The 26,424-nt window shown below is 38.2% G+C and overlaps 1 protein-coding gene across 2 annotated transcripts; it reads left to right on the top strand.

Moving 5' to 3' along the window:
- Positions 1-20: 20 nt before the first annotated feature.
- Positions 21-25,910, top strand: MARVELD2 (MARVEL domain containing 2). 2 transcript variants are annotated; one of them, XM_081308946.1, is made up of 7 exons: positions 21-158; positions 3,646-4,809; positions 7,435-7,470; positions 18,233-18,378; positions 18,623-18,794; positions 22,882-22,932; positions 24,050-25,910. In XM_081308946.1, exons 2-7 carry the CDS (start codon positions 3,661-3,663, stop codon positions 24,170-24,172), a joined length of 1,677 nt encoding a protein of 558 aa, XP_081165072.1. In that variant the 5' UTR covers positions 21-158; positions 3,646-3,660; the 3' UTR covers positions 24,173-25,910. The 2 variants fall into 2 exon arrangements, with proteins under 2 accessions (XP_081165072.1, XP_081165073.1); XM_081308947.1 differs by lacking the exon at positions 21-158 and adding an exon at positions 163-224.
- The last annotated feature ends 514 nt before the right edge of the window (positions 25,911-26,424 follow it).

Here is a 26,424-nt window from a genome sequence, read left to right as displayed (position 1 = left end):
GGGTGGGGGGCACCTAGCAGCTGGGCTCACCGCGAGAGAGTCCGGGCTGACAAAGCCGGGCGGGGCGAAGCTTGCTCGGCCCACCCCGGCCCCGCCTCAGAGCCCGATCCCGGTTTCGGTGCCCCAGGCGGCGCGCGCTCTTCCCGGCCGCTGCGCAGGTGAGTGGGGCGCAGGTTGGAGCCGCGTGACCCGAACGAGACGGAAGGGCCCGGCGGCCTCTACAGGTGCGCGGGGCGGGCGAGCCCTCAGCCCCTCTGGGCGCCCCCCGCACGCCCCCGGAGCTCCCCGGCTGCCGCGCTCTCAGTTCAGGCCCACGATACCCGGCGACGCAGGCCGGATCCGCGGCGGAGACGCACCGGCGGGAGGGCGGGGAGGACCCGGTCCCGTGGGGTTCCTCACCGCAGGTGCTGCCGGCCTTCCGGCTCGCGGCGGTCGCCCCCACTGGAATTCGGGCTGTCTTGACCTGGGACGTCTGGCGCGACTTAGTTCCGGTCACTTTGGGGCCGAATCCCGAAAGAGTGTATTTTCAGGAGGAACCCAAAGGCGCGACGCTTCCAGGGGGTGGGCAGAGCGATAGACAGTAGTAGACTCTGGGACCCGGTGCCCAAAGGCTCCGGGGGAGGTGGGGGGAGATGCTCTGTCCCTGGCAGTCCCGCAGGGGCCTCCCCTGCTCCCCCATCCCCACGAGGCCCAGAAATACCTGAAATCGATCCTTTTCTTGGGCCCAGCAAAATTTGAAAGCCAGGAAAGGCGGTGATTCTGGGAATGTAAAAGTAACCTGGCGTGATTCCCTTGACACTTCGCCGAGGGAACCATTTCTCTTCACCACCGCTGTGGCTTGCCTAAGATCTGTTCCAACAGAACTGATAGTCAGGGTCCTGGTCCCGAATTAAACAAAGACCGGCTCCGCCTAAGCGAGCTGAGGACTCTCACACCCTGAAGGCATAAGGTGTATCCAGATATTTAACATGAGAGAAAATACGGCTGACTTTTCCCTTTTAAGATAAGATATTTTGCTTTTCTACAATTCAAATTTAAAATTGTTGCTTTTTATTTAAGCATTGATAAAGTGGTCTGACTCAAATAAGCCACTTTTCTCAGGTGAAGATCAGTGAGATTAAGCTCCTGTAGATATTGAGCGGCATTATGTAAAACTTGCCGAAGTTACTTGTTGTGTTTTTGTATGTTTTTTAAGAATGTATTTCAAAAACTACACTAGTAGAGAAAAAAGAAATACTGTGCATTTCATTTCCTTTTTTGCTGTGCTGAGAATGGAACCTAGACAGCCTAGCAGGCACTTTACCAACGAATTACATCCCAGCAGTACTATGCATTTCTTGAATTTAAATATTTTTAGACAATAAAGAGTCTTCTCAGAGAAGTCCTGGAATTCTCTCTGTGAGTAGACTGCCTCCCTGACAGCCCTGCATTGCTAACAAGCATCTGAAACTGTTTTCATCCTGCTTTTCTCCAGAGATGGAAAAATGAAGAATTTGCAGTTAAATGCATGTCTGGCATTTGTTTCAGTGTAATCTACTGACAGAGAGAATAGGATGGGGGAATATAGATGAAACAAAATTGGCCATACCTGGGTAATTGTTGGAGCTAATTGATGTCTATACAAAGGTTCATAATACTATTCTTTCCACTTTTTATTAAGTTTGAAAATTCCTATAATACCTTAATTCCCTGAACCTAATATTTTACCTTTTCTCAGACTCCATCCAACATGGTCCATTGGATTATTTCAGTGGCTTTCTAGCTGGTCTCCCAGTTTACTTTCTGTTGTATTCTCTCAACACATCATCCAAGTGATCTTGTTAAAACAAATCAGATCGAGTCACTCTTCTACTTAGAATTCTCCAATGACTTCTCGTCTCACTCCCAGTAAAGCCAAAGTCTGTTCCAGTGGTTTTCAAGGCCCTACGTGATGAGATGGACTCAGTTCTACTCCACACACTCTCACTCTGCTGCTGCCATGCTGGCCTCCCTGCCTTCATAGTTCTTAAACTTGTTAGGTGTTCCTGCTAAAGGGTTTTTGCAGTAGTCATTTTATCTGCCCAGGAGCACTCTTCTTGATACCTGCCTAGCTTCCTCCTTTACCTTTAGTTCTGTATTGAACTATCATACTCTCTATGAAGACTTCCCAGGCCATTCCATTTAAAACCATAACACTGTCCACAGTGTACTCCTGGCCCCCCTTTTAAACTTGTTTCCTTAGCATACTACATATTTTATTTATTTATCACCTGTCACCCCCCATTAGAATTCTATGTCCATACAGGCAAAGACTTTATCCTACTTTGTTCACTGACAGACCAGCATGCCTGATGCATGGCAGGTGCTTAGTAAATATTTGTTGAATAACAAGTCTCCATTTTATAAAGTAAAATGAAACAAAGCCTAGGAATATCTAAATTTTTCAGCATCTTAAAGGTGTGGTTATCCATTTTAATTTTGAGAACTTTGTTGTGCAAATACAATACCATGTGTCTAATAACTCTTCAAGAAATATTTAGAAACAATTCAAGGGAGAAATTCAATGTACCTTAAACCTAGTAGTTACTTTAACAAATGGTTTCCTTCTTTTTGTGTATGTGTCCTGGTCATTGATTTCATGAAAGAAATCAACAAACTTGGTAAAAGTACTTTTTCAGTTAGATTGAATATTTCGTAAGTTTTTCTTACGTGACAGCAAATCACTTATAGATAATTGTTCTGGAAAGAATGATATTCCTAGTCACTGATGCTGCTATTTTGTACCTCTGGGAACTTTAACCTTTGGCAATTTTTACCTCTAAGAACCTTTAGAATCTAGTATCAAGCGGGGCATGGTAGCACACGCCTGTCATCCCAGTTACTTTCGAGGCTGAGGCAAGAGTACTGCAAGTTCAAGACCAGCCTGGGCAATTTAGCAAGACCCTGTCTCAAAATAAAAAAGAAAAAGAGTTGGGAATTTTGCTTGGTGGCAAAGCACCCCAGGTTCAATCCTCAGTACCACAATAATATAAAATGAAATCTAGTATCAAGTATTACTGTTTTAGAGGGGACAAGTCTTCTAAATGACTTCCTTGTTTTAGGAAGGAAAGGAGCTGTGTTTTAACAGACTGCTTCTCTTTGGACATTCCAAAGCAGGTGTGAGTTAATGAAAATGATTATATTGCTGACCCATCAAACTTTGGTATGCTTAGACTCTTAAATATTTTGCTTTAGATGTCTGAAGGAAGGACTCTACTTGGGATTGTGTTAGCATTATGCAATGTTAAAGTTTTTCATTTTTGTTTTTTTATATTTTACTGTTTATAGTGTTTTTAGATAAATTAGACACACCCACACACACACACACACACACACACATATGCCACCATGCTTGGCTAAATATTTCATTATGTAAAATTCAGAGTTAATAGTTAAAATTTTGATTGTACTTAAAATGGCATAAAGTAGTAACTTGGTATTCTTGAGTTATCTAATTGTTACATATACCTAAAATATACATGCTTATTTTTTATTTTTATATGTCATAATAATTAGATATAATTGTGTTGGTCTCCTGAATACATTTTGCTACAAAGTAAATAAAATCAGCATCATGGAAAGAATAAATAACTAAGCATAAGTAAAAACTATAATCTTTGGTCTCAGGTGTGAAAGTCACAAATGTTGTCAAATGATGGAAGATCCAGGATTCGGGAGAGGGGCTACAATGAGGTCCCAGGGGACTTGCCTCATCAAGATGGCACCGTAAGAACCCTCCAGACTCTTCACGACAGTGAGCTGGCTGTAAGCGCTGATCCTTTGCCACCTCCCCCTCTCCCATTACAGCCACCATTCGGCCCAGACTTCTACTCAAGTGACACTGAGGAACCAGCCATTGCACCAGACCTCAAGCCCGTACGACGCTTTGTCCCTGACTCCTGGAAGAACTTCTTCAGGGGAAAGAAAAAGGACCCAGAATGGGATAAGTCAGTGTCTGATATCAGATACATCTCCGATGGCGTGAAATGTTCACCTCCTGCCTCTCCATCAAGATGCAACCACCGTTCTCCCCCCAGCTCCTACAAAGATCCTTCTGGAGGGTCAGAAGGCACTTTTAATTCCCCAAAAGAGTCTGATGGGATGTTTCCCCAGGATCCCTATGCATCTCTGGACCGACACACACAGACAGCTCGAACATACAGTGAGAAGGTGGAGGAGTACAACCTGAGGTATTCCTACATGAAGTCTTGGGCAGGTCTGCTGAGAATTCTGGGTGTGGTGGAGCTGCTTCTGGGGGCCGGAGTCTTCGCATGTGTCACAGCTTACATTCACAAGGACAGCGAATGGTATAACTTGTTTGGATATTCACAGCCGTATGGCATGGGAGGCGTTGGTGGCCTAGGCAGTATGTATGGGGGCTATTACTACAGTGGCCCCAAGACCCCTTTTGTACTGGTGGTTGCTGGATTAGCTTGGATTGCTACCATTATTGTTCTGGTTCTTGGCATGTCCATGTATTACCGAACTATTCTTTTGGACTCTAATTGGTGGCCCCTAACTGAATTTGGAATTAATGTTGCTTTGTTTATCTTGTACATGGCGGCAGCCATAGTCTATGTGAATGATACCAACCGAGGTGGACTTTGCTACTATCCATTATTTAATACTCCAATAAATGCAGTGTTCTGCCGAGTAGAAGGAGGACAAATAGCAGCAATGATCTTCCTCTTTGTCACCATGATTGTCTATCTTATCAGTGCTTTGGTTTGCCTAAAGCTCTGGAGGCATGAGGCAGCTCGGAGACACAGGGAATATATGCAACAGCAGGAGGTAAGTGATTTTACAATCCCTCATTTCTTATTGTTTTGTTTTATTTTGTTTTCTGTAATTTGCTTCCTTGTTAAAAATACATGATAGTTGGAACAGAAGGCTTTTATCAACATCCACCTACCTACCTCTCTCTTTCTCTCTCTTTCTCCCCCCCCAACCTCCACCCCTACATATATATGTATTCATGTATCTGAGGTTGGAAAATCCTACCTCATGTCTGACGTCTGACTTGCTTTGACTGAGATAAGCCATTCTGGAGTTGCTTGTTGTTGCAAGTAGACACCAGATGTGTAATAGAAAGTTTGTCATCTGTGTTATTATGGCTGTGTGATGCTAAAGAGAAAAACAGCTACTGAACAACTACTGAATTTCAGTAAAGAAAAATAACATACCTGTACAATAAGTGTCTCATCATTAAAATAACTTTGAGAACTCTTTTTTTTTTTTTTTTTGGATACTGGGTATTGAGCCCAGAGGCACTTTGCCACTGAGTTACATTTCCAGTCCTTTTCATTTTTTGAGACAGTGTCTCACTAAATTGCAGAGGCTGGCCTTGAATTCACGATCTTCCTGCCTCAGAATTCTGAGTTCCTAGGGTTATAGGCTTGAGTCACTATACCTAGTTTGAAAACAATTTTGATTCTTTGATATGGTAAAATTTAGCCAGGAACAGTGGCACATGCCTATAATCCTAGGGACCCTGTCTCAAAATAAAAAGGGCTGTGGATGTAGCTCAGTGGTAGAGCATCCCTGGGTTCAATCCTTAGTATTGCAAAAATCAATAAATAAAAATGCGTAATTTTTTTCAGTTGCAGGAGAAAAATATTCATTTAAGTGTTATAATTAATTTCTTACAATGAGTTAAATAATGCCAAATAAGAATATGGAAAACCACATTTTTTAAAAAATATTGAGAGGTTGAATTCTAATGAATATACCCTGAAAACTTGCCTATTGGTTTTAATAATTCATTCTTACTGTGGGTTAAACTATTAAAATTAAAAGCTCTATGCTTGTTTTTATTTCTTGAATTTAACTAATTAAATGTAATGAGAACACTGAGGATAAAAATAATGAGAATGATGAGAAAAAATAATAATATCTGGAAGGGATAAGATTATGTAGCATCCCTGTTTAAAATTATTTTAGTTTAATAGTAGCAAAAGTGTTAAAGTATATTCTGCTAGCTTCATTATACCCTGAAATAAACTGATGTTTTCCTATCTTCTTAAGAGATATAAGCAATAAGGGCTGAGGTTATAGCTCAGCGGTAGAGCGCGTGCCTTGCACATGTGAGGCACTGGGTTCAATCCTCAGCACCACATAAAAATAAATAAAATAAGTAAAGATATTGTGTCCATCTTAAAAAATATCATTAAAAAAAGAGATATAAGCAATAGATTTTTCTGTGCCACTGAAAATATCAATATTTACCTTAAAATTTTTCTTAATTTTAAATTAACTGTATTATGAATTTTTCCTTTCCTATTTTTCCCCAAACTTCCTAGATAGTATATAATTGTACATGGTATAAATAAAAATTAAATCCTGTCCTCATAATAACACACATTGACATGTATTTTGTTTTTAATCTTTTGTAAATCTAATATAGAACAATTGTAAATAGTTTTATAATAAGAACCTACATGTTATAAAGAACCTCAAAGTTTCAGTGTGATTCATAATTTATTATTACAGAAGACATTCATCTTTCTAGAATCCTACTTAGATTCAAATCATTTCTAAAAATTTATTTTGGCACTCTAAGCATATTTCTTAAATTTATATCTCTCTGTACAAATAAAGAATTTAAAATTCTAATCAGTGTGAAATCCAGATAGTGAGACTCTTCTACATAATTTTATGCTAGTTTAATAAGTTATTAAATTTTAACATTTCAAAGTTCTGCATTAATGATTATCATTATTAGCATGATACTTTATTTTGCCTTTCTCAACAAACATTTGTTTCTATAAGATTTTTCATAACACTTGATTAGACCTGAGTTACCTCTGTTGTTGTATTGTTATAACTTCCTAAAGGTTAGAAAATGTTAGTATTCTTGAATTTTTTCTATTAATTTTATATGATAAACATGTTAGCTCTTTGATCATTCAAGGTAATAGTAGCCAGGAATAAATAAAATGTCAAGGTAATTCAAGCAATTTACCTAATAGTCTCCACAATCCCCTTATGTTCAAGTCTTCTCTATGCTCCTGATTGATAGGGAACTACAATTATCCATCCTCTGATGGCTGCGATTATAGCTCAACTCTACCACTGAGCTATAACCCCAGCCCCTATTGCTTATATCTCTTAAGAAGATAGGAAAACATCAATTTATTTCAGGGTATAATGAAGCTAACAGAACATACTTTAACACTTTTTGCTACTATTAAACTAAAATAATTTTAAATAGGGATGCTACATAATCTTATCCCCTCCAGGTATTTTTATGGATCTACTGATCCATAAAAATCTAGGCGCATGAGTAAGAGGAATATCCATTAAGTATAGGATCAATCTCTGCATACTTGAAATTAGGCTGTAAATCCAAGTGGATGAAAATATTTGTAAAGTAACTTAACACACCTTTGAAAAATCATTTTTCACTTTTTGTTCCAGATAAATGAGCCATCATTGCCATCGAAAAGAAAAATGGTGAGAAGAAAGTTTACTTCATGTTTTGCTTTCTCTAGATTTGTTATACTTTTCTCTTGTGTCTGTTTATCTACACAGTAGCAACATCCATTTGTGAAAGTAAAGCTATTACAATGAGTTCATGAGAAGACTTCCAATGTTTCCTAATACTAAAAGAAAAAATGACTCTGAGCTATCCCTTTTAATTTTGTTAAATGGAAGTTTATATAAGTGAACATAGCTGGTTTTCCTTAAAATTTATTTTTTTTATATGAAAGTAATTTTCCTAATTTGTTTTTCCTTTAGCTGTACTGAGGATTGAACCCAAGGCTTTGGGTTAGGCCATAGAATGCCAGGCACACACTGAGCTAAAAGACCTTTTTTAAATTTTTTTAGTTTGAGACACAGTCTTGCTAAGTTGCTGAGGCTGTCCATGAACTTGCAGTCCTCAGGTGTGCACTACCATGTCCAACTCTTCATTTGTCTTTTAAATTATTTGCTATTTTTTTTTTATTCTTCTCATCTTGTTTTCAGATGTCAAATATTTATAGTGTTAGGGTGTTCTTATTCCATACTTTACTAGCTGTGTGACTAGTTACTAGTTATAGCTTTTTTTTTTTTTTTTTTTTTGTACCAAGGATTGAATCAGGGGTACTTAACCACTGAGCCACATTCTAAACATTTTTATATTTGATTTTGAGGTGGGGTCTTGGTAAGTTGCTTAGGACCTCACTAAGTTGCTGAAGCTGCTTTGAACTCCCAATCCTCCACCTCAGCTTTCTGGAATTACAGGCATGTACACACCTGACTGTAGCAAGTTTTTGAACCCTTTCATGCTTCTGTTTCTTTTCTTTTTTTCTTTTTTTTTTAGTTGTAGATGGACACAATATCTTTATTTTATTTTTATGTGGTGCTGAGGACCGAACCCAGTGCCTTCCACATGTGAGGTGAGCACTCTACCACTGAGCTACAGCCCTAGCCCTCTGTTTCTTCATGTGTAAAACTGGAATAATAATTATAATTTCTACCTCATAATTTGCTGAGAGAATTCTGTGAGATGCCATTGTCATAAATATTTACGTATATGTGAATAATAATTTTTTTCTGAACCTAGTATTGCTCTACTTGTGTGCTACATTTCCAGCCCTTTATTTTATTTTATTTTATTTTATTTTATTTTTTGAGATAAGGTCTCAATAAGTTGCCAACATTGGTCTCAAATTTGTGATCCTCCTGCCTCAGCCTCCTGAGTCTCTGGAATTATAGGCACGAGCCACTGTACCCAGCATAGTATATTTTAATAATCACAATTTTACCCTTATTGAAAAGTTCCTTTTCAAGATATTGGGCATTATTTCTAAGCAATAAGAATCAGCCTTTGGATTTGTTTGAAAGGGGTAATATTCTCTTAGTTCAAAATTCGAAAGTGTCTATTAACAGTCTTCTCTGACTTCTCTGTACACAGCTTTCCAGTTCTTCTGCCAGTTGGGGGAGGGGGCTGGAGTTTTTATCAGTGTCTTGTGTTCCTTTCAGAAATGAACAGGATATATATATCTCACAAGTCTATACATAGTTACTCTGTTTCCACCTTTTACACACATGGTAGGATGCTATGTACTATTAGGTCCCTTACTTATTTCTCTTAATACTTTCTAAGATATTTTCTTTTTTTAATATTTATTTTTTAGTTGTAGTTGGACACAATACCTTTATTTTATTGATTTATATGTGGTGCTGAGGATGGAACCCAGGGCCCTGCATGTGCTAGGCAAGCTATCTACCACTGAGCCACAACCCCAGCCCCCTAAGATATTTTCTTATTAATACATAAATAGTTTCTGCTCCCCGCCCCCCGCCCCGCCCTCATACTACGGATTGAACCCCCGGGGTACTTTTCCACTGAGCTACATCCCAGCCCAAGGATATGCCTTCCCATTTTGATTGCCAGATTGTCCTATTAAGGTTTCTTTTGTTGTTATTGTTGGATGGTTGGTTGGTTTTTGTTTTGGGGTGGTTGTTTTTGCAGTGCTGGGGATTGAACCTATGGAGGTTTTAACCAGCTTTCATTTCCAGCACTGCAGGTTTCCTCACCTTGTTATATAATATGTTAGGAAGTTTGTTGACATTTGTCAAAATGATATGTTAAAAAATGGTATTTCTTTGAATCAGTTGAATCAGGAATGAGATTGTGTATTTCTCATATGTTATATTTACATTTTCAAGTTATTGATGGATCTCTTCATATTCTGTTCATTTTTTCCTCTAAGTTGCTAATTTTCACAAATCTTTTTTTTTTTTAAATGCTCTTTTTTTTTTTTTTTTTTTTTAAGAGAGAGTGAGAGGGGGGACAGAGAGAGAGAGAGAGAATTTTTAATATTTATTTATTTTTTCTTAATTCTCCGCGGACACAACATCTTTTGTTTGTATGTGGTGCTGAGGATCGAACCCGGGCCGCACGCACGCCAGGCGAGCGCGCTACCGCTTGAGCCACATCCCCAGCCCTTTCACAAATCTTTTAAGTGAATACTTTTTTTGTGGGACAGGGATAGTACTAGGGATTGAGCCTGGGATGCTTTACCACTGAATTATATCTCCAATCCTTTCTTCTTCGTTTTTTTTTTTTAAATTTTGAGATAGGGTCTTATTAAATTGCTGAGGGTTTTGCTGAGTTGCTGAGGCTGGTCTCAAACTTATGAACCTCCTACCTTATTCTCATGAGCCTGTGTAAGTGAATACATTTTGAAGATACCTGATGAACTGGGCACAGTGGCTTATACTTGTACTGTCAGCCCAATGGGAGATGGAGGCAGGAGAAACCTGAGTTCAAGGCCAGCCTATACAAGATGGACAACATAGCAAAACCCTATTTCAGAAAATAAAATATATATATATATATTCTTCATAATATCTCTTTTAACTTGTAACTTTATTCTTGACATTGTGACACACAAACAATTTGAAAATGTTTTATTCACATTGAAATAAGGGATTTATAAAGAAGATGTACAATATGTCCAAGGGATCATGATTAATACATCAATGTCATCATTAATTCATTCACTGAACAATTATGTGCCATTTTGGCTATGGACTCATGATAATGAACATTAAAAAGCCCATTTTCAGAGGCTGGGGTTGTGATTTAGCGGTAGAGCACTTAGCACATATGAGGTCCTGGGTTCGATCGATACTCAGCACTACATAAAAATAAAGTAAAATAAAGGTATGTGAATTGTGTGGGGGGTGGGGATTAAACCTTGGACCTTGCATGCTAGGGAAGCACTCTACCTTGGAATGATGTCCATAAAGGTATGTGTTTATATATATTTCAAATATATATATATATATATATTTCAAATATATATATATATTTCAAAGGGCTTGCAAATCTAGTGGAAAAGAAAAACAGAAAAGTGATTAGCAGTGTGTGATGTGTGTATATATGTAAATGAGAGAGATGGAGATCTTTTAAGGACCATAAAATTAAATAGTTGGCTTACAGATTGGTGCTTCAGCTTATAGATGATAATGTCTCAAATTCAACATTAGTAGGTGGTCAAAGCATCCTTTGGGTTATATAATTAGTCATATTTTTTAAAGAATCAATTGTATTAAACAATTTCTGACACATTGAATTATGTGAATTATAGTTGTTATGGCTTAACAACCTTGCTGGGATTTTTTTGGATAGCCATAGATGTTTAGAAATCAAGTTGACCGGTCTGGAATGACCAGGTGTACAGCAAGTGAGGCTGGCATTAGCTGGTTTATGGAAGATTGCAGCACTCCTCTTTCGTGGGGCAGCATAGACCTAGTGCTACAAGCATATATATACTTTAAATATTGGGTATAGAATTACAGTGATTCTATTTTGAGTGAGTTTCTTTTGGTTTGTTTTTTATCATGCTTTGTCATAAGTTCTCATTCTCAAAGTATTTTAGTTTAGTTTTTTATTTATTCAAAAAAAATTTTTGAGACTGGGTCTCACCAGTAGCCCAGGCTGGTCTCAAACTCCTGGGCTCAAGTGATCCTCTTGCCTCAGCCTCTCCCAGAGCTAGTGTTAGAGACTTGTACTAGCTTGTATTTTTTTGATATTTATTGCTTGCTCTGAGGATATCCATTTCAATTAGACTTGTTCTTATTCCATGACAGTAGTATTAATTAGAGCAAGTTAAATGAGGGAAGGTACTTGAAAGCTGTGAATTATATATATTGTACACCCTGAAACTGATAATCCTGGTTGCCTTTTAGGGAGAGCAGTTGGGTAACTGGGAAGATGAGAGAGGAAGACTTAGTTTTCATTATGTTCCCTTTTAGACCTTTGAATTATATACCGTGTGTACAGATTGTCAATTTAAAAATAAAATGTAAAACTTTTTAAAAGTCAAATTAAGGGTTAAGGACATCATTCCAAGGAAGAGTGCTTCCCTAGCATGCAAGGTCCAAGGTTTAATACACACACACACACACACACACACACACACAATTCAGATAAAGGAAATTATTTAATAAAAGATGACAACTTGGGCTGGGGATATAGCTTAGTGGTAAAGCACAGGTATGCATGAATTCCCAGGTTTAATCACCCGCATCACAAACATAAATAATACATAAATAAATAAGCAAAACATACTTTTGAGTAGAAGAGTTTGTTAGCTTTGGAGGGTTAAAGTTATATATTTTGTCCAGCACCAGGCTGGACAGGGCTGTCTCATTGGGATATAGTGAAAATGTAGCGGTAGTTGTCATTTTTGCCCAGGGTAGAATTTATGGGCTTCCTGGTCAATTTTTCTGAGGTGGATGATGGGATTTACTAATGGAATTGAGTGCAGAACAGAGTCAACCCCAAATGTCAGGACAAATTGGAGAAAGTTGCCCCAGAAGATAGTGCAGTCAGTATTATTGTTTGGTAAGAACGTACGAGTGCGGGCTGGGGCTGAGTACTTGCCTAGCATGTGTGAGGCACTGAATTCAATCCTCAGTACCAGATAAATAAATAAATATGTCCATCTACAACTAAAAAATAAATAATTGGGCTGGGGTTGTGGCTCAGTGGTAGAGAGCTTGCCTAGCATGTCTGAGGCACTGGGTTTGATTCTCAGCACCATGTATAAATAAATAAAGTCCATTGACAACTTAAAAATAAATAAATAAACAAAAAACGAATGTCCAGCCGGGCATGGTGGCACACCTCTGTAATCTCAGAGGTTTAGGAGGCTTAAGCAGGAGGATGGGAAGTTCAAAGCCAGCCTCAGCAAAATCGAGGCACTCAGTGAGACCCTATCTCTAAATCAAATACAAAATAGGGCTGGGGATGTGGCTCAGTGGTTAAGCCCACTGAGTTCAATCCTCAGTACTTCCCCACCCCCCAAAAAAGAATATGCAGGTGGCACAGGATTAGGATGCTCTGTCAGAGAGTTCTAACCCTAGAACTCTTTCAGGCTGCCCTGGGAGGTTGGCATATGGCATGTTCAGGTGTGTTACAGGGCTCCTGATTCTGAGAGGTACTGGAATGGTCAGGAATAACCTTAGTAGATGCTAGAACTTCCAGTCCCACAACTCTTTTGGAAATCATGAATACAATTAGCTTCCTCTACTATTTCAAAATATGGGAACTAAGCTGGATATGGTAGCACACGCCTGTAATTTCAGCTACTCTACAGGCTGCAGCAGGAGAACTACAATCGAAGCCAGCCTGGGCAGCTTGACTCTGTCTCAAAATAAAATTTTTAAAGAGGAGCCAGGCACAGTGGCGCACACCTATAATCCCAGCAGCTTGAGAGGCTGAGGTAAGAGGATCGCAAATTCAAAGCCTGTCTTAGTAATTTAGTGAAGCCCTAAGCAACTGAGTGAGACCCTGTCTCAAAATAAAAAATAAAAAGGGCTAGGGATGTGGCTTGGTGGTTAAGTGCCCCTGGGTTCAATCCCAATACCAAAAAACAGACAAACAAACAAAAAACACAAGGAGGTCTACTGTATAGCTCACTGGTAGAAAGCACAGGCCTCGCAAGTACGAAGCCCTGAATTTGATCCCCAGTACTGGGGAAAATAAAAAAAGATATAAGAGATAAAGCCAAAAAGCATCCTTTTAACATTCTCTTTTCCTGGAGATAGATCTCTATGGATGAACAGATTTAGGTATATTCTAGAGATAGACCTCAGTGATCTCATTATTTAGTTGATGACTCTATATTGGATTTGCCCATGAGATACCTGATAGAAAGGACAGTATCTCCAGTTTTCATTGGGTATGATTTTCACCTGCTTCCTTCCTAAATCAGCAGGGAAAAATCCAAGACTAGCCTGGGAGAGGTAGTGGCATGTGATGAAGAGGAAATGAACTATAGAATTAGATATCTGAGTTATAGTGTCAGAGCAGCTACTTAGTAACTCTGTAATCCTGTGGAAATTACTTACCTTCTCTGAACTTCTGTTTTCTAGACTATATACTAGGCCACCCCTTATTATTTTGTACATTAACAAATATAATTTTTAAAAAGCTAAGGTCATTTGGAAATGAATTAATATACAGACATAAAATATGATCAAATAGAGACAGCAGCAAATTCTAGTAAACCCTCAGTGCTGAGTAGGTATTTCAAGATGGAAAAGTCAAAATCTAATCTGGGCCTTGAGGATGAGGGTATGGGTTTAGAGTGGAGGCTTTATATTGTTACAGTATACCCTTTAAGGGGAAAAGAATTAGAAATCTGACAAATGCACAGAAAAACAAATTCACTGGCTTTCCCTGTTTATAACTTTAAAGGATATATTCAGCCTGTTTTTTAATTTGAAAAGCTTAATAATAATATCCATAGCATTACTTGTCCTGTTGCTTAATTATTTTCTATTATATCACAATAAAGCATTTCTGATATTTGCTGACGAAACTGAAATTGGTTAGAAGCAAAGAAAGGTCACATTAAAACTGGGGCTGCAGGCCCTTTCTCTCTCCTTCCTTGGATGTTTGTAATTAGGAGCACTATTTAAGAGTGTCCCATCCAAGGGCTGGAATCTAATATTTCCCACCCATGAAAGCCTAGAGGTTTTAATTCTTTGTCTGATGTTTCGATTTCTTTCCAGTTGAGTTCTCCACACTGATGATCAATGAGATTTACCCAAAACAACAACAACAACAACCACAAAATGTTAAGATACCAAATTTTAAAAAATATTAAAGCAAACAACATAGTCTATCTGGAAATTCAACGTCTTAAAAACTCTCTTTTCATATTAAAAGGTAAATCTGAGAATTAGAGATGGGCAAGTAAGGTAAATGATAGTTATTGCTTAACTTTTTTTTTTTTTTAATCTAGAAACAAATTAATTATGGCTTCTCCTACCCATTGTGACTACCTGGGCAGAATTCATGACTTTGACCAGGAAATCTGAGATTAATGCCCAGGGCCATGTTCCATAGTTGCTTCCTCAGCCAGCACCAGAGAACTAGATCATCAAATGTTTAGAAGCTAAGCTAAAGAAAGATGCCACAAAATGGAAATCCATTTTTTCTTTTTTTTTTTTTTTTTAAGAGTAAATTTTTTATTGATTTTTTTAAAAACATAAACGACAGCAGAATGTAGTAGTTTTGATTTGCATTTCTCTAATTGCTAGAGATGTTGAACATTTTTTCATGTATTTGTTGATCTATTGTATTTATTTTTCTGTAAGGTGTCTGTTCAGTTCCTTAGTCCATTTATTGATTCGGTTATTTGTTTTTTTGGTGTTAAGTTTTGTTTCTTTTTTTTTTTTTTTATTGGATGTTCACAACTTTACAAAGCTCATGACAAATCATATTTCATAAATTAGAATCAATTGGGTTATGAACTCCCATTTTTACCCCAAATACAGATTGCAGAATCACATCGGTTACACATCACATTTTTACATACTGCCATATTAGTGACTGTTGTATTCTGCTACTTTTCCTATCCTCTACTATCCCCCCTCCCCTCCCCTCCCATCTTCTCTCTCTACCCCATCTACTGTAATTCATTTCCCTCCATGTTTGTTATCCCATTCCCCTCGTAAACTCTTAAATGTAATTTTGTATAACAATGAGGGTCTCCCTCCAGGAAATCCATTTTTCCAAGCCAAAAAAGTGTCCCTTGATGTTTAATACCATGATTCATTTCCAAGATTAAACAGAGGAATTCATTAGGATGAAGAAATGGAACCCTTAAAAAGAAAAAAAAAATGAAGAAAAAAGAAATGGCACCCTAACACAAAACACAGTAGAATGAATACTAACCTCAAAATGTGTTCCCTAAAATATCCTTGCTGTTTCCTCATTCTGTACCCACTTGCATTTCTGCTGCTTTGGGCCCAAGTGGCTTAGCATGTTTTCTGCCTTGAGATGATCTGGTTTCCTTTCCACCCAGTGCTGTGGTGTGGAGCTTCTCCTTTCTGTAATCTCCCTTGGGCTGGTTAACAATCTCCAAAGCTGATCCAGTCCTAGGGGTGTGCTATTTGGTGAGTTAAGAGCTGGTGGTTTTTAAAATGAGCTAATGTTAAGCCAAACCTCAAAGCTAGTCTAAATTAGGGAAGTCAGAAAACAAAGGACTTAAAAAACTGTCTGGCAAGATGGAGAGCAAGGTTTCAAAATCCTGTTTTGTATTTTGTTTGCACTGAAACAGGGCCCCTCCCCAGCCACTAAACTCAGCAAGTGTTTTTCAAAGGCTTGAAGGGTTAACAGAGGGAAAGAAGTAACTGCACCAAAGAAGAATCATGATCCCAAGCATGCTCTGACCTTCCCCTAGTGGTAGAGCATTGCCTGCTCTGTTCCTTTCAAACTCCCCAGTGCTTCTGGAACTTTGGATGTCAACATTACACATTTAAATAAGCAGGTTTCTTGAGGTTATTATTTTTTTATGTTTAATGCACCATGGGCTAGGAATATGGCTCAGTGATAGAGCACTACCCTAGCTCTTGCTGGAATCCCTGGGTTTGATCTCCAGCACTGCAAAAAAAAAAAAGGGGGGGGGAGTAGCAATGAGAATGTAGCTCAGTGGCCTTGCATTTGGAAAGCCCTGGGTTCCATCCCCAGTACCAAAAAGAAAGAAAAAAAAAGAAAGAAAAAGAAGAACCCCACCTAAATAAAAGAAAGGTCGGGGTGGATAGCAATGAACCAAATAGTTCTGGGCTTTTTTTTTTTAAAAAACTTGTTTTGTTTTTGTACTTACAAGTGGACAGTATACCTTTATTTTATTTGTTTATTTTTATGTGGTGCTAAGGATTGAACCCAGTGTTTCACACGTTCTAGGCAAGCACTCTGCTCTAGTTCTGAGTTTTAATTATGGCTTTTCTACTTAATTGATGTATGACCCTGGAGAATTTACTTAATTCTCTCTTAACCTCACCTCTTTAGGTATAAAATAGAAACCTCTCTTCTGTCATCCACCAGCCTTTCTTGTCCAATGGAACCTCTAAATAGCCTTTTCCCAACCCCAGAGATGAGCATCCTCCTTTGCCTGCACATTCGGGGTGGATTCTGCTGGTTCTTCCATTTTCCCTTCTCTTATCTATATCAGCCTTTAAAACCTGTCCCCTAATACTTCTCTGGGCCGTTTCATCTTGCATTTTCTTTCTTTTTTCCTTAAATGGTGGGGATTTTTGTTGTTGTTGTTGTTTGTTTGTGTTTGTTTTTTTTTTTTTTGTTAACTAAAGGGTAACTTACTTCACCATCTCCAGAATCCAGAACTCTCATAGCCCCTTTCAGGAATCACAGTTTAAGGACACTTAGGCAAGTTAGAAACATAGGCTGTCTTTATTCTGTGGTTCCAGGAACATCTCCCTTACATTTAAAAATACTGAGGATCATCAAGGTGTGGTGGCGTATGCCTGGAATTCCCATGGATTTAGGAGACTGAGACAGGAGTATTACAAATTCAAGGCCAGCCTGGGCAATTTAGCAAGAACTAATCTCAAAATGAAAAAAAAAAAAAAAAAAAAAGGTGTGGGAGGGCTGGATATATAACTTAGGGTAGAGTGTCCTGGGTTTTATCCCCAGTACTGGGAAAATTTTTTTTAATTTTTTTAAAGTACATAGGATCAGAAAGAGTTTCTTTGCTTTCTTTTAAAAATAATAAAAATGGTATAACTCATTTCTATTCCTTCTTCTTAGTAGCTAGTTTTTTTGCCTCCAGGGATGCTGGGGATTTAACCCAGGGGCAATTTACCACTAAGCTGTGTCCCCAGCCCTTTCTATTTTTTATTTTGAAACAGGGTCTCACTAAGTGCTTAGTTTGCTGATCAAAGATCAGCCTCCCAAGAGTTCTGGATTACAGGTGTACACCACTGCACCCAGCTGAATTTCTTATTTTGAATTATTTTAAAAATTATAATTACTTTATGAATCCTAAATAAGTAAGTACTTAAGAGCTCTAATGCCTCATTTTATCATCTACCATTAACATATACAATGTGTAATTGGAGCTGGAGGATGTTTTACCTATTATATATACCATTTTCCAAATGTGAGTCCCCTTAGCTATTACAAAAACAGTCAGCACACCCTGTGACTATAAAACATTTAATTCTAGGGCTGGGGCTGGGGCTCAGTGGTAGAGCGCTTGCCTAGCATGTGTGAAGCACTTGGTTTGATCCTCAGCACCACATAATTTAATTCTAAAGTGAAACATTTAATTCTAAAGTGAAATGCTAATTAGGATTTCTACTTTTCGTCTTCCTGCCCTCTCCCTATTGTCCCCTAAGAATAAATTCAGGTGGTTTTGCTTTCCTACTCCTGTGTATATATCATTCCTGTTTTTCTCCCAACCTGCAGTGTGAAATGGCCACCAGTGACAGACAGAGAGACCCAGAAGTTAATTTCAAAGACTTGAGAACAACAAAAATGAAACCTGAATTGCTGAGTGGACACATCCCTGCGGGCCACATTCCTAAACCCATTGTGATGCCTGACTACATGGCGTGAGTATCTACCCCGAATTCTTCAGGGTAGAATTGAGGAGTCCCATTTGGGCCTTTCATTTTTTTTTACATGTCTCCACATTAATGCTCTGCTTGAAATCATTGATGTGAATAGTCGTTTGTATCCAAGAGATAATATACTGAACTGAAGGTACAGTATAGTCAATGAAGAATAAGCTAAGCTGATTTCCCCTACATCCTGTTTTAGTGATAAAGTTGTAACTTTGGTTTGTTTTTTCCTCAGAAAATACCCTGTGATTCAAACAGATGATGAACGGGAACGCTATAAAGCTGTGTTCCAAGACCAGTTTTCAGAGTACAAAGAGCTATCTGCAGAAGTTCAAGCTGTCTTGAGGAAATTTGATGAGCTAGATGCAGTAATGAGCAGGTTGCCACATCATTCAGAAAACCGACAGGTCAGTGTCTTCAACTGCCTAGGAAGACCACTGAAGTTTAGAGGAGAAATAAAATCTGACCATTTAAAAAATCTGGAACTCTCTGGGCTGGGGTGTTGGCTCAGTGGTAGAGTGCTTGCCTAGCATGTATGAAGTACTAGGTTTGATCCTCAGCACCACATTAAAATAAATATGTAAAATAAAGGTATTGTGTCTATCTACAACTTAAAAAAAAAAAAACTTTAAAAAAATCTGGAACTCTCTATATCTGCTATCTCTTCTAGGGAAGTATTTTAAATTTTCAGGATAACTAGTTAAGCTGGGTGCAGTGGTGCACACCTGTCCTAGCAACTTCAAAGACTGAGGCAGGAGGACAGACAACAAGTTAAGGTCGTCCAGGGGAATTTAGCAAGATACTGCCTTAAAATAAAATAATAAACTGACTGGAGGCATAGTTAAGTGATATAGCATACTTGAGGCTCTTGGGTTCAATTCCCACTACCACAAAAAAATAAAAAAAGTTACTAGTTAAGATTACCATTCGGGGCTGGGGATGTGGCTCAAGCGGTAGTGTGCTCACCTGGCATGCTTGCGGCCTGGGTTTGATCCTCAGCACCACATACAAATAGGGATGTTGTGTCCGCCGAAAACTAAAAAAAAAAGAAAAAAAAAGATTCTTTAAAAAAAAAAAAAACATTACCATTCAAGGGAATGAGGGTATATAGCTCAATGGAAGAGTCCGTGCTTTGTATATGGGCTTGGGTTTAATCTCCAGCACCAAAGAAAAAGAAATTGCCATCCAAATTGCATGAGTTAATGCCTTTTCCTTTACTTATTAAATTTACTTATTAATTATTTGCCTACATAAGTAAAATATAAATGTGCCTAAAATACATACTCACTCACAGTCCCAAAGAAGGGCGGCACACTCAAATTGGGATGAGGGGAGGAAGGGTATAAGGAACCACCAATGTAGTGCATTTCCCTGCCAGGCCAACCAAGGGTTTCCAACCCAGGCTTAGGGCACAGAGAGCAGATCCGAAGCTACAGATGTGAGCTACTAGGTACTCTATCAGAGTGATCTCTGTGACTATGGCAGAGGGCCAATGAGACTGAAGCTTTCTGATTGATTGATTGGTACTAGGGATTGAACCCAGGGGTGCTTTACCAGTGAGCCACATCCCCAGCCTTTTGTTTTTTATTTTAAGACAGGATCTTACTAAGTTGTTGAGGTTAGCCTTGAACTTGTGATCCTGTTGCCTCAGGCCTCCAAAGACACCAGGATTTCAATGTGCACCTTTTATATCTCTGATTGATTCAAGAATACCTCGTAATCAGTGACAATTTAGCGAGGCCCTGCTTAAAAAAAAAAAAAAAAAGAGGAAAAAAAGGCCAGGAGCAGTGGCACAGGTCTATAATCCCAGCGGCTCTGGAGGCTGAGACAGGAGGATATGGAGTTCAAAGCCAGCTTTAGCAAAAGTGAGGCACTGAGCAACTCAGTGAGACCTTGTCTCTAAATCAAATACAAAATAAAACTGGGGATGTGGTTCAGTGGTCTAGTGCCCCTGAGTCCAATCCCCACTATGAAAAAAGAAAAAACTGAGGATATAGCTCAGTGGTAAGATGTTCCTGAGTTCAATCCCCAATACAAAAAAAAAAAAAAAAAAAAAGAGAGAGAGAGAAAGCAGTGATACAATATATTACACTTTATGTCTGTCATTTCCACTTGTTAACTATTATGAATAATGCTGCTGAGCACATTTGTGTTTTTTTTAATGGAGAAAATATATTCTAGTCTATTGCTTAAATTTTTTTATGGTATTAAGGATTGAACCTAGGGACATTTTACCACTGAGCTATATCCCCAGGCTCTTTTTAAATTTTGAGACAGGTTCTCACTAAGTTGCTTAGGACCTTCCTAAGTTGATAAGACTGGCCTTGAACTTGTTATTCTCCTTCCTCTGCTTCCCAAGTTGCTGGAACTACAGTATATGCCATTGCATCCAGCTTTGTATGATTAAAAATTTTTTTAAATGTCAAATGCATTTATGCTTGTGAATATACACATGTGTATATACACATGTATACATATAAAATTTTCACCTGAGAACCCCAGTTAATTGGGCATCTTTGTTTTGGCTATAGACTTGTAAGTATATATTTAAATTACTCATAATTATGAGCTGTCTAAACCAAATGTATACTGTAGTGACCTTTTCCCAGTTCTGAAGTGATGGAGTAGTGCTGAGACACTAGTACCATGAAGCAGGAGAAATCTAGCAAATCGAGGATCAGTTAGTACCATTTGGAAAACAAGTCAGGTTCACAAGTCTGAGAAGAGTGACCAAGTTTAAAGGCCATCAGAACGCAGGAAATGGTGGTACAAACCTGTAGTCCCAGCTATACAGAAGGCTGAGGCAGGAGGGTCCAATTAAGCCAGGAGTTCAAGGCCAGCTTGGGCAACAGGCTAAGACCCCTTCCCTTTCATACCCAAAGAAGAGGAATGTAAGGAAGAACAAGCAGACCATAGTGGATCAGCACAGTTGGGAAGAGAAGGCTAAATGAGAGAAATGATCCTGAAAACCCTGATTGCCACTGTAGCCTTTGAGCAGAAACCCAGTGGTCTCAGCATGTGTACTTTGTAGGAATGCCAAGAGTTCCAGCATATAGGACTACAGTTGGGGGATCCATGGGTTCTGGTTAGAGTGGGGCTGAGAGACTGTCATACCATGATGTGCCTACATAATTAATAAAATAGTCATTACCCCTGATTTTCAATATGACATAGCAAGAAAGTAATAAAACTGACAGGCTCATGGATATAATCTGTGTCTTCTCTGGACCTTATCTAAAGTAGATTCATTAATTGTATCAGAAAAGTTAACTTTTCATAGACCACAGGCTGAGCTTTGTCTTGGCAACAGTCTGCAAGGCTCATTCATTTTCCCACCAGGTCCATAGGGAAGCTTGGGAGGCATTTCAAAACCCCATGGGCTTATGTAAAAGCACAGGTTCTCTCACATACCTCGTTGTGCACCCTTTAAAAATAAAACAATCACAAGATTTTTCTGAGACTGTAAAGTAGGAATATTGTTCCAAATAATCCCTCTGGTCCTCACCAGCTCATGAATTCAGTGTCTGTGGCAGGTTAGAGTGAGTTTTACCACTCTTGTCTCTTCCTGCATCTCCAGTACAGCTCCCCAACCCTGGAAGCTAATTTAATCTTGGCCCAGGACCTATTATTGTACATTACCACTGAGTTACCAAGTTCATTTTCACTGCTGGCAAGTAATCAAAACACAAACAATACTCATGGTCTCAGAATATAAAAGATATTGAAGAATTAAAATATACTGGGAAAAGGATATGGGTAAGTGATACAAAATTGTCTCAATAGAAATTTTAGGACTATAAATTATTATACTTTTTATTAGATTTGTTGTGTCTGGTAACCTCTATGCATAGTTTTGCATAAAAAAATGAAAGCATTGCTCTAGTAATGCCTTTTGAGCATTTAGTGTTCCCAAAGGGGACATCCTTTGGGAAGATTCAACCCCATAACACATTTTATATTTACTACATGTATTTATAGTAAATATAAAACTTAGAATAAAGTTAGAAGGAACCTTATATTAGCTATTTTCGAAAGTTAAATAGTCTCAATCTCTTAATCGCACCACCAGTTTCTTGAAAGGGAACTTTCCAAAGAAGATGAAAATGATAATAATAGCTAATGTGATTATTCATAAGCATCATTTCAAATAAGTGAACCTTCTCACAGCCCTTTGAGCTGTTTACAATTATGATTTCTACTTTTCCAATCAGGAAACTAAATCTTGGGATAAACAGCTTGCCCAGGGTCACACAGCTGGCAGAAGATGGCACTAGGAGTAGGGTTCTGGTTTTATGCAGTCAGTACCCTTTCTGTCTTGTTCATCCCTGAATCCCAGTGCCTCTCTGGCAGATAATAAGCCCTCAAACATTTTCTCTGTGAATATTGTCATAATAATTTCAGGCAAAAATTGTTTTCTAATTTCCAGTGTGTTCTGAGATATGATTTGAGTAAATGCAAATGTTTTAACTCAAATATACAATATATTATTTTTAGGAACATGAAAGAATTTCAAGAATCCATGAAGAGTTTAAGAAAAAAAAGAATGTGAGTAAAACAGTTGTCTTCTTCAGAGTGTATTCTTACCTGGATACACTGTTGGTAATTGACAAACTAGATTATTTTTGCTAAAGTACAGTAGTACTTCCTTATCCATGGTTTTAACCACAGTCAACCATATTCCCAAAAAATTAAAAAGAAAAATGCCAGAATTAAAAAATTAGTAAGTTTTAAATTGTGCACCATTCCAAATAGCCTGATAAAATCTCACTCTCTCTCCAGCTTGCCCTGGCTGTGAATCATCCCTTTGTCCAGCACATCCACATTGTACTCACCACCCAAGTTGCTTAGGAGCTTCCCAGTTATCAGATTGACTGTCAAGATACCTTATACTTGTATTAAAGTAATAAGATTTCTTAATAATGACCTAGAGCACAGGAGTAGAGATGGTGGCAATTTTACTACAACATGTTGTTATAGTTGTTCTGTTTTATAAGTTGTTGTTAGTATCTAATTTATAAATTAAACTTTATCAGAATTTAATTTTTAATTTTTCTGATTGTAGATTATAGAGATAAAGATATATAGAGATTATAGATATGTATATACACACATACATAGAGAGAGGGGAGTTTGCTGTATTTCGTTTTTATATGTCTTAAGACGCTACTTGTTAGGTACTGTGGGTGCTACAGAAGGTGTTTTCTTGTAATCCCAGGCCTGAATACATTCTGTCCTGTCAGTTTCACAGCTTAGGAGAGTGGGGACTGACCTGTAACTCTTTACCACCCACATTTTCTTCAAAATGATTATTTTATATCTTTTTATGTCCACCCTTTACTTAATCTAATAAACCAATTACAAACTAGAAAGACCTTATTAATCTTTCCTATACTTATTAATTACTTTTTATTATACTTCAAATTATTGAAGCTGCCTCAGCTGTTTATACTTCCCACTTGATTTTGCTATAAAAGTGAAGTGGCTTTAATTAAACACAGTCTATTTTTTTTTTTTTAAGTAAGAACTTAACTGCTGTTCTGATTAGGGAGGTTTAAAAATCTTCTGCAAGTTATTCTGTGTAGGACCATTTTCTGGGATAATGGATTTTTGTGTTCATTGCTGAGAAAGCCAAATGCTAAAATAATAGCTGTTTCTTTTATAGGATCCTTCATTTCTGGAAAAAAAAGAACGCTGTGAATACCTCAAGAATAAACTCTCTCACATAAAGCAAAGAATTCAAGAATATGATAAAGTAATGAATTGGGATATAAATGGTTATTCTTAAACCTTATCTGAAACAACTTTTTTTATAACAAATTTACTATTTATTTACTGCTTTTTTATGCTAGTCTCTGTGTTAGAGAAGAAAGTGCCTCTTCAATCTCATCCTCATTGGCCTAACTGGCATGCAATGTTAATCAGTATGATTTGCTCAAACATTTCAGAACAGTTTCAGCTCATTAGGAGACTGAGGCAGGATGATTTTTAAGTTCAAGGCCAACTTGGGCAATGTCTTGAGACCCTGTCTCAAAAATAAAATTAAAAAAGATCTGGGGATGTAGCTCAGTGAAAGAGACCCTGGGTTCACTCCCCAGTACTGGGGGCGGGGGGGGGGGATCAAATCTACTGAGGGCCTTCACTGAGATGGGAGAAATCCTGTATTCATCTGTGTACAGTTCCATATTTGTTTGTCATTAAAATATGTTGTAGAGCCAGGCATGGTAGTGCACGCCTATAATCCCAGCGGCTTGTGAGTCTGAGACAAGAAAATTGCTAGTTTTCAAAGCCAGCTTCAGCAACTGTGAGACCCTAAGCAACTCAGTGGGACCCTGTCTCTAAATAAAATTCAAAATAGGGCTGGGGATGTGGCTCAGTGGTCGAGTGCCCCTGAGTTCAATCCCTGGTACCAAAAAAAAAAAAAAGTATTGTAAGTTAGAGATCATATCTTTTGTTGTATGATGAGCAAGTAGACTCTCCTCCTGGTGCTGCTTTTTCCTATACTCAGGCAGGTTCCTATAATTTTTCTAGGACAAATTTCCTAAGAGAAATTCTTAAAAGATTCTTCCTAAGGAAAAATGGATGATACCTTTTCACAGGTGTCATTTTTTCCCTTGAAAAAGAGTTGATTCCCAGATCAACATTTCAGGCTCTGTGATTTGGGGCAAGTTGCTTGACCTCTCTGTACTTGTTTCCTCTTCTGTAAAATGAGACTAAAATAGTACCTACCTCATAGGTTGGTAATGAGGATTAAATGTATTCACAGTTGTAAAGGGTTTAGAACGAGCCTCTTGACAATAAGCACTACATTAGGGTTGTGAACTCTGTAGGAGTGTTTATGAAGTGAATAAACTGCATAGACTGAGTCTCAAGAAGAGGTCCATGGTGAGCAAACCCAGCCAACTGACTAAATGCCACGTGTCTCATGGTTTTCTTTTTGTCCTGTTAACCCTTAACCACACATGAACTTAGGCAGATGCTTCTCCATGGTTCTGTGGCCCATCGGGGTCCACCACAGCCTCCCTGTCTTCAATCAGTGTTACTCTGCACGACTCCATGTCCCGACAGCCCAGCGGGAGCAGCAGGACTCTGTGAATGTTGTTCCCCTTACGTCCCCTTTGACATCCATCCGAATGTCCCCTGATATTATATTGCTTGTTCTAGTGTTTATTGTTAATGTTTCATTCCTTAGTTCCCAGAATGCTTAGGCTGTGCTGTTTCTGAAGAGGTAACACCTAGGAAAGTGTGAGACCAGGAGAGCCTCTGACTAGAGCAACCTCGCCTTCTGTGTCATGTTCTGGGGCTCCATGTTAGCATTCTACTTTAAGAAGGGTTTCAGTGCTTTTATTTTAAAAAGGTAAAATATTACCATTTTGGTATACTGTAAATGATTAGATTAATATCGAAACTAAATGTTAAGGAAATTCAGCTTTGTGAAACTTTATTTTACAATTGTGTTAATCTTCAAAATAAATGCTATAACACTAATTTTAAAAAAAATTTACATTAATAACTAGGTATATTAAAATTTCAATTACCTGTTATATTTTTGTGTTCTTTATTTTGTATTTGTTCTTTTTTGAAATAAGTGACAGTAGAGTGTACTTTAACATGTAACATATATGGAGTATAACTTTGCATTCTTGTGGCCATACATAATGTGGGGTTACCTTGGTCGTGTATTCATACATGAACATAGGAAAATTATGTCTGATTCATTCTACTGTCTATCGTAGTCTCATCCTCCCTCCCTTCCCTTCATTCCCCTTTGTGTAATCCCATGAACTTCTATTCTTCCCTCTATCACCCCTTACTGTGCAGTAGCGGCCGCATAACAGAGAAAATATTCAGTCTTTGGTTTTTTGGGATTGCCTTATTTCACTAAGCATGATATCTCCAGTTCTGTCCATTTACCGCAAATGCCATAATTTTATTCTTCTTTGTGGCTGAAAAGTATTTCATTGTGTATATATACCACATTTTCTTTATCCATTCATCTGTTTAAGGGTACCTAGGTTGGTTCCATAGCTTAGCTATTGT

This window comes from Spermophilus citellus, assembly GCF_964194105.1.
Source record: "Spermophilus citellus genome assembly, chromosome: 1".
NCBI lineage: Eukaryota > Metazoa > Chordata > Mammalia > Rodentia > Sciuridae > Spermophilus > Spermophilus citellus.
Note: the sequence above shows the minus strand (reverse complement) of the source record. Positions and strands in the feature narration are given on the sequence as shown.